General features: G+C 31.9%; 1 protein-coding gene across 3 annotated transcripts in view; it reads right to left on the bottom strand.

Annotated features, from left to right (window-relative positions):
• Positions 1-1,178, bottom strand: part of LOC110094820 (lactoylglutathione lyase) — a 31,646-nt gene extending 30,468 nt beyond the window's left edge. The window contains exons 1-2 of one of the 3 annotated variants that reach the window (XM_020820149.2): positions 926-1,178; positions 653-759 (exon numbers count right to left, since the gene is read on the bottom strand). In XM_020820149.2, the coding sequence (XP_020675808.1) occupies positions 653-754 (102 nt within the window). In that variant the 5' untranslated portion in view covers positions 755-759; positions 926-1,178. Of the gene's footprint in view, positions 1-652; positions 833-925 lie in introns of those variants that run through there. The other 2 variants (XM_028692763.1, XM_020820150.2) reach the window with 2 other exon arrangements.
• Between the last annotated feature and the right edge of the window lie 11,721 nt (positions 1,179-12,899).

Below are 12,899 nucleotides of genomic sequence, written 5' to 3'. Positions count from 1 at the left end.
GCTTCTTAAAACAACTTTTTAGTAAAAAACTTTAATTTTGTACTAAAAAGTTGTTTTAAGAAGCAGTAAGAAAGCTGTCCCAAACGAAGCCCTAATCTCCACAAACCTTTTGGAAGATCTTTATTAAACTGTGCAGTATCAGATCACCAGCAGGATCAATTATGCTTGGATTACCTAGAAACTTGCTTCAATTTTTCAACGAGACTGCTCTTATGCCAGTGATTTGGAGGTCATTGCATGCACTTTTAAGGGTATTCTCCATACAAAGGTCATAATTTGAACAATTTGATTTCAGATAGGATAGTAGTAGTCAGTTTATCTCACTGTTTTAGCTCTTTATCATTAATATCAGTAATACCTTCCTCTTTTCCAAGAGGTGAACATTAGCCATTTTTCCCCTAAATCAGAAAAAGGGGAGGTTTTCCCATCCTATTATGCGCATAAAAATGGGAAAAGAAGGATAATGAGCCGAATGCCTAAATCAAAGAAGTTAAGCATGGTGTCCTTCTGCAACACTTGATAGATAAGGGATAAAGCATTCACAGAGTTAAAAGAAAAATCAAAATAGCCAATTGAGATTATCTGAACAAAATCGTAAAAATTTAAATATCACTCCGTGCAGAAGAAACGGACGGCTGGGTATCCGGCTTACTGTTTGCTGCAAGAAATATTCCTTGGTAGCCTCGTCCTTCACCGAAATGAGACCTGGGTTATTTCCCGGTGACTCCTTCGACTCCGCTGCCGCAGCGGCCATATCTGCTGAAAACGATTGCAAGAGATGAAATTTCTGCACCACCAAACCTTCTTCAACACAATCGAGTGTTCGGAAATAAAAAGAAGGCCATACCGCTTTATAATAATTATTTTATTTATTTATCATCTAAAATATTAATATTTTATTTATACCATCAAACATAAACCTAACCTCAAATATATCACTCCGTCTCTTCCCCGGCTCACGACGTTATCCGCATACGTAGCACCAGCTGAAATCACCCTTTCCCGTGCTTGCTCTGTTCGGTGTTCCCTCTCGCGCGGTCTAGCAGCTCTCTAGTGTGCTTGCACTGTTCGTGAGTTGAGGATTCAGGTCGGACTCCTTGAGCGCCTGCTTGCGAAAGGTGGGAGTTGAAGATAAAAGCCAGACTCTCGAGTGTGCTTGCTCTGCTCACGAGGTCGGATTGCTACCGCGTCTGCCTGCAATCCATGATTTTGGAGGGAGGTTTGAGTTGATTTTTTTACTTGTGAATTGCATTTAGAAATCACATTTGGAAATAAAATTTGTGCCTTTGTTAAAACAGGTTCCTGATGATAGCACTGGAGAACAAAAAGAGCAAATATTGGTATCATTTAAATATGGAGGATTTCGGGATGTAACCATGGATCATTGTAGAGGTACAATTGTGGCAAACAAAGTACTGCTAAATTTGAGAAATGCTATATCAATATTTGCAAGCTTAGAGTAGACATAGGGGATAACATCATGAGTCTCGGAAGAGACGGAGTGGTATATTTGAGGTTTGATTTGTGTTTGGTAGTATAAATGAAATATTAATGTTTTGAGTATTAAATATGTAAAATAGGTATTATAAAATGGTATGGATGTAACTTCCCCTAAAAAGAATGATAAAAAAAAAGTATGTTAGTGTACCAGAGAGAGAGAGAGAGAGAGAGAAGAACGTGAGAATGGGGAAAAATTATTAGGTGCGGAGTGCGCATCATCCGCATAAGCACTGGGTACCTAACAGTACCCAGCGGTACCGAGTGCGAGTACCACAAGGTACCTAATGCTTGTGCAAATGATTCTCCCCATCGGCACTCCGCACCTAATAATCTCTCGAGAATGGGAGCCAACTTGGAAAGGTTCAAGAAGACCGTGGTATGAGCAGTGGAATGGAAGTTAGAGATTTTTGAAGGAGCATATGACAGATGAAAATTAGGCATTTTTTTTCACATCCCTCTTACTCCCCGAGCTGTGTTGATCGCTAATGCCCGAGTTCTATTGATTGCCAAAGAGGGAGATGAGGAAGTTGTGAACATCGGTGGATGTGTCAATAGTTTTGCTTTTTTCTGATTTATTTAATTAAATATCAATTAGTTGTTAACTTTATAAAATTAATCGATTAAGTTAGATATAATCATTTAATAATAATTAATCTAAACAATTAAACTTTTATTTAATGTAAAAGTAACTTGTAAATTATTTAAGTACTAATTAAGTTAAAAATTAATTAATTTAAATTTTAAGCACAAATTAATTTGGACGTAATTAAATAAATTATAGATGATTATCCTCTTCGTGCACTAATTTTAATGCACTTACAACTAAGAGATTTCCTCCAATGAGCACACATATTTTATAAATTGGTTAATTGATATAGTGATAATGTTTACATTGTATTTAATGTAAAGTAATTATATGAAATTTAATAATAAGTAGCTATTCTCAGCTTAAAATATATTTATAAAAATTATATGGGAGGCAAGGTTTTTTAATTGCATCATTAAATTTATTATTTACATGTAAATTATTTTTAAATTAAGCTAATAAATTATAGTAAGTTTATATCTTATTAATTTTAATAAGATCATAACTTTTAATTTTCTTAAAATATTTATAATAAGGTTATAACCAAATTATATAAGAGCTCGGTATCACATTTTTATAATAGCTTGGCATCATTTTTTAATGTCTAAATTTTTTAGGTACACTTGAAATTTTTAGAATAGTTTACTATCATTTTTTTAATAACCAAAAATATTTTTTTTTAGGTAAATTGTTTAAAAATTCATGCAAATATTAGTTCATATTGTATTGAAGTCATCCAGCTTAGTATTTGATTTGTAATATTTTATGAATTAGGTCAGTCTATTCAAAGCATAGGATCTTTTTAGTAAGGTGCACGTTGGATTTCTCTATCAAAATTTCATTCAGAGCATATGATCATTTTAATCTTGTCTCATTGTTCATTAATATGATCATGTTGCTTGCAACATCCTATCATATCAGATGACCTATAAAAATGTGAGGTCCAATAAAGCAATATTTTAATTTCAAGTTGCATGTGATGGTGATATATGTATAACATCTGCTACTTAAAGGGTGTATATACATTTAAAGTTGAGTCGCGAAGATTATAGTTGTTGCCTTCAAAATATATTGGTCGTGTATGGAAAGGATTCAAGGCATCCCCTAAGACTCATTAAATTTCCTCTAAACGGGGGAGACGCTGGGAGGCTGTCAGATTTTTCATTTATAGGGGATTTGTGTGAAATAACACCATCCAATTTATAAATCAAATTGAATTAAATCTATTTTCCTTCAACAGATAATACTCCAAATTATTCTGATGCAAAGAGAGCTTACATGAGTACATAAGTTTAATATTTTAAGTGTCATGTGTAAATTATTTAATCTTGTGTTAACTTCAGTAGTACGAGTATATTTTAGGTGGCTACCGCACTGGTCACAAGCAGTATGCGGAATTTAGAAAAGTCGGGTTTATAGTTTAGGCTGGCAAGCCTAAGCATATGAGGTGCAGACATCTGGTGGCTCCAGTTTCTCAGAAAGTAGCCATGAGTTGTTGTATAGTCAACAAGTAGTTGCCAATAGAGCTGAGCTTGAGCAAGCCAAGAAATCATAAGCTGACATGCAAATGCATATGCATCAAACTCAATTGTTGGATGAGTTGCAAAAGTTGAGGGAGCAGTTTAGTGGAAAGCAGGCAGCATCAGTAGAGGAGGAGACTGATTCTGATTAGATGTTTTTTTATTATTACTGGATATTTCATTTATATGTTGGACATTTTATTTGTATGTTTGTTAATTTAATTATCCTTTTTTAATTGTACAATGAATGAACTTTATATTTAATTTTAAAATGTTTGGTGAATGTTTAATGAACTTGGAATGATTAAATTTGTTATTACATGCGTGTAGCATGTCTTTATGTTCAAACTTTGAAGGAATATGATATATATATATATATATTTTTATGCAGGTTTATTGTGTTGTAGAAAACATAAGAGCAGTGCTATTTTTTTATGCAGGTTTCAAGCTGATTTCTGACGAAATATTTGTCGAAAATGGAGATGCGATGAAAATGTATTGTATTTCAGGCAGAAAATTCTTTTGGAAGTTCTGGCAAATAAATCGTCTAAAAATGTTGCGGCTCCATGTCCGACAGACTTTTTTGATGGTTTTGCCAAAACTTACAACGAAATTTTTCTACCAGAATTTCCGACGAATAAACAGCCGCTAATAGTTACTCGTAAATATTTCGCCAAAATTCCATCAGTAAATCCGTCTGAAACAAAAATATTTTTTGCATATATATTCTGTTGGAACAAGATTTCAGATACGTTTTTTACGGTCGACTACATTTCTATTGGAAATGCTCATTTTTCAGTAAAATTTTACAATTTCCGAATGATTTGGGCTGCCCGTATCACACAATTTTTTTGTTGTGATTCTATTGAATGTAATGAATGTGGAAAATAATTCTCCTTATTTTTTATTTTCTAAAAAACTGGTGAAATGTTTAATGTATTCTTGGAATACGGAATTTGGTTTTTACTTATATGCATACTCCTTTTAAAATTAATTCTTAAACATGCACCTTTGACTAAATCATAACTGAAATTTGCTCCTTTGTATAATTTGTTCAATAAAGTTGTGCATTGATACATGTGTATTTTTTTGGATAATTGCATTTTTCATATTTTTGTAACTTATGCCTAATAATTCAAGAAAAAGATAACATTTAAGAATTTTTTATTACCTATAGTAAGAATTTTTTATTTTATATAATTAATCTAATATTTTCTTTTAGTTTTTGGGAAAATATGTTTAGTTAATTGGGAGTAACATAATTAGAAAATAAATATGTAAATTATATTTTTGGAGAATTCTATTTGAATTAATTAGTCAAACTAAGTTAGAATATGGGTTTAACTTAGTTCAAGCATCTTTCATACCAACTTTGAACCAAGTTAGAACCTATTTCAAAATATGTTTGAACCATGCTTGAATAAATTTAAGGTTCAAACATGGTCTGAATGTAGCTGGAACATGGATTTGTGGACAAAATAAATGATGATGACCACTGATTTATAATTTAGTATTTATATAGTCAAATATGAATAATTAGTGTTAATTATTATCTGGAAAGATAAACTAACACTTGTATTATTAACTTGAGAGAAGAAATAATTTATTTTAATTCATATTTGAATTCAGCATAAGAGATATAAAATTCATCCTGAAGAATAATATTCGGATATATCTATCATTTCAAATGCAAAACTAACTCATGATTAGCTTTCGTCTACGTACGTCTAGAGGATTTTTTTTCCTATATTAATGAACTAAGACAAGGTTTAGTTTATACTGGGATCTCAAGTTCCTATAGATGTAAGCCCCTCCAGTCAATTATATCTCCAAAGAGAAAACTTTCAATTAAAGTGGAGATTATACTCATTTTGGATTTAAAATACATATGAGTTATCTAATAAACTATAAAAATATCATTCACTCACTCAAAATTATCATTAAATTTTATTGAATACCATTGAACACATGATATTTTTTTTATATAGAGTTTGAGGTGTGCAAATACCTTCATGTTTATGCTTGCTTGGAATGTGTTACAAGCTAACAAACTAATACAAATGCAATCATCTTAGATGTAGCGTACGATACGATCAGCTTTATCTTAAGAGATCAAAGGAGTAGATCATACTTTGAATCGATCAGTGATTCAAAATGGGTAATTTGACTTTACATTCAAATGACACTGAGAAGATGACTTGATAAAAATTATATATTTTATTTTATTATCGTCTTAACTAAATTTTCCAACTTCCAAAATTTTAAAGAAGTTTTGGCAATATAATGGCCCTATACCAAAGAAAAAAAAATGATAGCATCCTCTGAGAGTTTGAGGACTCTGCTACCTTGCCCCTGTTGGGCATATATAAGTGTTTTGGTTTAACGTACGTTGCATAAATAAAATACGTGCATGTATGCATGAATAGGTGAAGGGGTTGGTGTATAAGGTACCCATTACTGTATCATCTTAGAACTAGTATATATGTTCCTAAAATGTTCGAAATTTGTACACCGAGGAAAGCCCTGGAAAATTCTATCCACTAATGCAAATTACCACCTATATGATGTAATGCATGATGCAATATAATAATAATAAAAATACTATGTATAAAAGAAATTTTAATTATTAATTGATTTGAAAACTTACAATAGACTCATATTCTGTAGAAAAAGAAATGTGGTCAGGCTTCACCATAACAAACATGGGTTTCTAAGTCTACCATATGTATAGAATCAAATACATCTACTTAAGATCTTTGAGCTTCAAGTCTTCTATAAAATTCTAAAAGAAATTATCCTCCAAGGGGGATGATATTGTCTTTTGGAGTTCCATTTGAATGCATAAACAAGTATATTTGACTCTTTTAACTCATGATGCTATACAACTTGACATATATTTAATATGCAATTTACAAGGACTCATTCATCTACATTATTCATAGATACATTCTACTTTGACTCTTACGAGAATGTAAAGGACTGTATAAAAAAATCATATAGAAATATCACTATAGGAAAAATTGGTATTACCAGTGGATTTTTTTGACGGTATTATATCCATTGATAGTAGCGGCGGTGTAGCCGATAGATATTCTGTCAGTCACTTACCGGCAGATAAATTGCCAAAACATTACTGGCAAAAAAATTGTTGGTCCTACCACCAATTTTTTTATAATCGGTGGTACATGCTGGTAGAAAATGTGCCATAAATTATCCGACGGAAAACCCGTTGGCTTACTTAAACATGACAAATTTTTCTGGCAGAAATGCTGTTGGAGACATTTCTAACAGAAATTGTGCTAGTAGTACTGTCAAAAAAGGCCTTATTTCCCCTCATGGCATTGTTTGTAATCATCTTGTTATTCATTTCATTCCTGCTTCATTCCTGGTCATGTGATTCACCTCCCTCTGAACGCTACCTCTGTCGCCATCATTTGCTGCCTCGATCATCGAAACCGCCATAAGTTTTTCTATCGTCAGTCCCTATCTTTATTGCTTTGATCATGGATGTTCTAGGTATACATTTACAAGAGATTGTACCATGGTGTATGCATTTTATTGATGATATTCTTGTTGGTGATAAGACTAGAGAGGGACTTGATGATGAAATAGATGTGGATACTACTAGTAGAATTTAATTTGATAGTTAAATTGGAGGAATGCATTGGGCTTAGTATAAAATTTATATAAATATTTTTAAGGGTTAAAAAATTATTTAAAAATATTCATAAAATATCCTATTTTATTTAGAAAATTCTAATAAACTTGACGGTCTTAAAATTTTCAGTTATACTGATAAGTGTCAATTTTTAAGGATTTTTACTAGTGCTAAACTGTTATTTCCTCAATTATATTGGAACTTGTTGATGGACTACATTGAGAGTTGAAATGAGGCTCGCACTCACTATGTGAAGTCTAATACTAATTTTCTAGCATGAATCCCATGCGATATAGATCAATAGTAATCTCATATGGTGTGAGGTATGCTTATTTTTTGTACTTTGAGTAAGGAAAATGAAACTTCTCATCTCAAATAAAAGAAGATAGTTGACATGTTTCCTTGATGAAAAAAATCACTCTGTTGATAAATTCATCTGTTAATATCTTGCGTCCAGGAGATGTGAGCTATAAATTCCTACACTTAAACATTGGGTTACAATTATGGTTGAATGTCAATAAAAAAGAAATTTACTGAGGGGTTTTAGTTAGTGTCATATGTGGTTGCATTATTAGTCTGGTAGGTGCAAAAGTTTCAATATATTATGCTTTCATCAAAATTAGCACTTTCCATCTCATCACCATAAACTCATTTGGATGAGACCATTTACATTTTTATATACCTCACTTATGCCCCAAAGAATTAGGCCAAGGTATATTTGAAAATTTCAATAATGTTTTTGTAATGTTGGTAAACAAATTTATTAAGTTTAACTATATAGATCTACATATATATGAATTAAACTAATTTGTTAAGTTTAATAATATATTATGTGCTACAAAAATTGTAAAATAAATAATACATTACAGAAATTAATGATACTAAATAAATTGAACATATTATTTATATTGATGATGGAAAATCCATTAAAAAATCTATTTAATACAATTTCAATAGGTTGACATGGCAAATTTTGAAAACCCTAAGGGTTGATAAACATAACAAAGCTATATAATAAATAAAGCAAATACACTTCACACTCAATGCTCAAGTTTCAACAAGCATATGATATTCTTTTTTTGAAGGTTCATCTTAAAAATCCTTAAGAGCTATTAGGCTGAACTAAAGGAAGAATGTCAATAACTGCGAAAAGAACTTGCTCGAATAACAACAGGAAAAGGGATATTTCATAAAACCATAGAAAATATAAAATGATATTGGAACCCTACTGATTGCATCCATGAATAATGATCGATGGGAGAATCCTAGACTTCAAGAAGAAAGTGTCCGTGAACGGAGCCAAATCCGTCGAGGAATGGCGAATGGCAACGATCGGGATCGAGGAGCAAGCTATTTTGCGTGAATTGGTGGTGGAAATAGGGCCCATTTTAGTGGATTTTTCATAAAACTTTCTACCGAAAAATACTTTGACATATTTAAAACATGCCAATTTTCCAGCAAAAAGTTTCGTCGGAAAGGCATGTATGAATTGCCGGAGCCCCATTCGACTTTATTTCTGACAATTGGTATTCCGCAAGAAAATCCTCCGTAAATTACTAATTTTTCTTGTAGTGCTTGATATGCATGCTTTAGCATAAATGTGAGCATTAGTGTTGACATATTTTCTCAAGAATGTCTATTGTTTATGGTTGTTAAATTATATTTATTTTGTTTTACATTTTGGGCGTTGCATTCATTCATTGCTCTAGTGTGCTAGATTTTTTATTGATGTAATTTATGTTAGGTTAATCGAAATTTTTTCAGGGCCGAGGTGTGCTAGATTTTTTATTGGCATTTATGTTAGGTAAATATTGGATGCAAGCAATATAAATTTTATAGTGGGATTTTTATGCAATTATGGATTTTTTTATTGATTTCAAGATAGATTAAACTATGAAATTTGGTCTCGATTTGACTAAGATGCAATTTTTATGATTCAAGTGCATCATGAATCTTGTTGTAGTAATCTTTCTATCCTTAGAGATAATCCAAATTTGATGTATGTTCATGATCTCCTAACTAGATTTAGGCCTTGAAGGATATTTTGTAGATTTTTAATTAGGTTAGATTTTAGAGTTTTAGCCTTATCTATGATACTTTTTATTTGATTTTTCTTTTGAAATGGTGAAAGCGCGAGGAGTTTGGTATGAAATTGTGGGTGTAGGGTCAAGATTGTTAACGATTCGATCTCGTGTTGATCCAATCGACCTTCACTACAGGAAAATCACTTATTACCGGCGGAATTTTCCGGCGGCTTTCCGGCGGTCAAGTTTCCGGCGGCTTTCCGGCGGATTTCCAGCGGTTTTTGACGGCTTATTTCCTACAAAATTTTCCGGCGGCTTTCCGACGGCTAATTTTCCCGCAAAATTTTACGACGGCTAATTTCCCGCAAAATTGTCGTAAAGACATTCAAATCAATCTTAATGATTTTGAGAAAATCTGAAGGTAAGCATATTCTAATTGTAAGCTATCACAATCAATAAATTAGAAACTTAAATCTTATTGCATTTTTATTGTGGGGTTATTTTACTCTCTTTTGTGAATTTCAACTAATCTATATTGATAACTACTAATCTACATTGAACTATGCAAAATTTATAAATAAATATATTGAATGCCTAAATATTCTCTTGGGATGATATATTAGCTTCTTTCCAATATGATCAGTTGAAACAAGTTGTTAAACTTGAATAGAGTTTTTTTACAGCCTAGTTGCCCTCTTAATGACCTATTTTATTAACTCAAAATTTCCCTTCACACTCATGTGAACATTTAATTAGGTTTGAACAGGATTTCAAAGTATCAAAGGTTGGAAAAATTATTCTGTGCGGACCCCGGGCGCCCATTCAAAGATCATCTAGAACACGCCACATCATTTTTTTCTTGGTACCGATGCTCGGTGCCGTTGCGTACCAGATGGTGTGGAACGTTTTGGTTGGTCTCTAGACCGTCCGGTGTTCGCACATAAAAAATTCCTCCAAAGATTGAGAGACGTGAAAATAAAAAATTTCATAGGAGAGTAAAACCGAGCTCCTCCCCACATTCGCTTGCTAACTTGAAACCTCAGATTCAAGAAGGCTTTCCTAGCTAGTTTCATGTCTATTCAAAAGGTTTAACCAAAATATGTTACTAAGCGTATTGTGAAAGACATGCTTATCATTTATGCAGTGAAAACCTATGGATTATAATAGTTTGTGTTGAGAATCTGCCTGTAAATTGATTATAGAAAGGTTCTATTTGTTACCATTTCTATGGTGGTTTGTTAAGCCAAAGCTGGAAACTGTCCAACAAATGCATAGGCTAGTGGACCAACTTATTTCAGAATCTAATGACCATAGTTGCAGTAATGATCATGAGTCTTTTGTTATTTGGTTTCCCTAAGTTTATTTCATTTTTTTCTTCTGAATCTGGAGCGACAATCATGTTATGATGCTTTAGCCACATGCATGTTCCCACTGCCATCTGATGCTCTACCAAGAAATTAACAAATTTTGTGCCCATCCTTAGAAGATCTTCGTCACCTTTTACAGTATCAGATGATCAAATTTAGTGATCTTGTTGATGCTAACTTCGGTGAGAAGGCATCGATCCTCGTGTCAGGTTAATGTGTGGTAGTTATTAAGGAACATACGGGAAAATGAAAGACTACTTAGACTTCGTTTGGGATGGCTGCTTTGTTGCTTTCTAAAACAGTTTTCTCGTATGAAAATTTCCTGAATTGAATATTTTTATACTAAAAAACAGTTTTATAAAGTAGCAAAAAAAATTATCTCAAATGAAGCCTTAGTGGCTGTCATACATTTAGAAAGATCCCGAGTCAATTGGGTTACAACAATATAGTTAATTAACATAAAGGATTTTGAGCCTAATTTCACCTATGTAAAACTCAATTAGGTCTTCTAGAAATGTCCTTTTTTGCTTCATTTCCAGCTTGGCCGACCCCACGTAGTGGGACAAATGCTTCATGTTGTTGCTTCATGTTGTTGTTGTTGTTGTCAGGTCAGGTTATTTACTGTTTAAAACGTAGAAATAATTAAAAAAACATTCACGTAATTGTATAAATATTGGCATGTGTGTCATACTAAATTGGATAATTAATATAAATGTTTAATGAATTAATTAAAATTATTCATTTCCATGTAAATAATATCACATGTGTAAGTATAATATTTATAGTAAGAGTTTATGGCTGTAATATATGGTGAATATTGAATATATTCTCATTTATTGTATTTTCCTTTATTATTCTCTTTTATTGTCTATAAGAATAACATTATATCAACATATTGTTTAATTCAATAAAGTTCATTGCAATTTACACTAGTTATTGTCGATATGAGATTTAGGGTTTCAATGAAGAAATTGAATAAGACGAAAGTATGATCGATATCCAATCTATTTCGACTGCGATTGTTGGAATAAATCCGATCACTTTCTATTTGCAACAACAACAACAACATTTATGTTGGTATAATAGTTTAAGCGAACTGCAAACGTTCGTTTGCAACTACCAAGATCTGTCCTCCTAATCGACATTTACAACGACATGTCTGTGGTTGTGAATAGTGTGACGTCAATATTAGCGTCACACTGTTTACAAACTTATTTTTTTAATTATAAAATTATCCTAAGACTATTAAATTTTAAGATTTTGATCCCAAATATATTAGTTTAATGTATGTTATTAATTTTTTAATTTTTATTTGAATGCTTTTAAAAAAATTAAATTTATTTTAAGATGAATTTATTAATATAAATTTTAATTGCTTACTATATATATAATGGTTATCTAATAATACATATTTAGAATTGTCAAATTAAGATACAATACAAATACCATGTCCCACAGTGATAGTGATAAGCTACAGGCGAGATTGAGATTGGTAATAATAGATATCTTTAGGTGATTATGGAGATTGATGACGTGCAATGACCTGTAGCTTTAAATTCTACTTCGGCAATACCCTTAGCTGTCACATCCCGTGTCGGGAAGGCGATACACTCCGACAACACGTGACATGATGAAAAGATAGGAAGACATGTTTTGTATTTGCAAAGAGAAACATGCATATACAAGTGATACACCATGATATAGATATACCAGAGTAAACAAAAGTAGTGAACTAAAAAGCTAATCCATTAATAAGATGCAATTAAGTGATATATCCAAATAGAAATTCTTCTAAAACAAGCCAACACAAATTTAAATAGAACAAATAGCTGGAAAGAAACTATCCAAACCTCAATTAAAAGTAAAACAAACTATTACAAAATATAAAATATCAAAAAGACTATTGCTGATTACTCTACTCTTGAGATGACCATCCACTAAACACGTCTTTTGATAAATCAAACTCAACAAATAATTCTTATTTATCAAAGTTTAAATGACAAAGGGGCGGGGCATATGCATGCAATATGAAGAACTAATTAAAGGGTGGAAGTAGAAAACTATAGTAAAAAAAAAGTAGCACTAACACATGCCTTATTTCCTACAACAGAAATCAAATCAAATATGCTAGCGCTTTTATTGTATATGTCAAGCGAATATTAATGCAAATTATTTTAACTGGGAGTTGAACGATGAGGATGCATTGGCAGAGGGATTAATATTTTAAGACGAACTGCTGCAGTA

Source organism: Dendrobium catenatum, unplaced genomic scaffold (genome assembly GCF_001605985.2).
Source record: "Dendrobium catenatum unplaced genomic scaffold, ASM160598v2 original_scaffold_273153, whole genome shotgun sequence".
NCBI classification, from domain to species: Eukaryota; Viridiplantae; Streptophyta; class Magnoliopsida; order Asparagales; family Orchidaceae; genus Dendrobium; species Dendrobium catenatum.
This window is presented reverse-complemented; position numbering and strand designations above follow the sequence as displayed.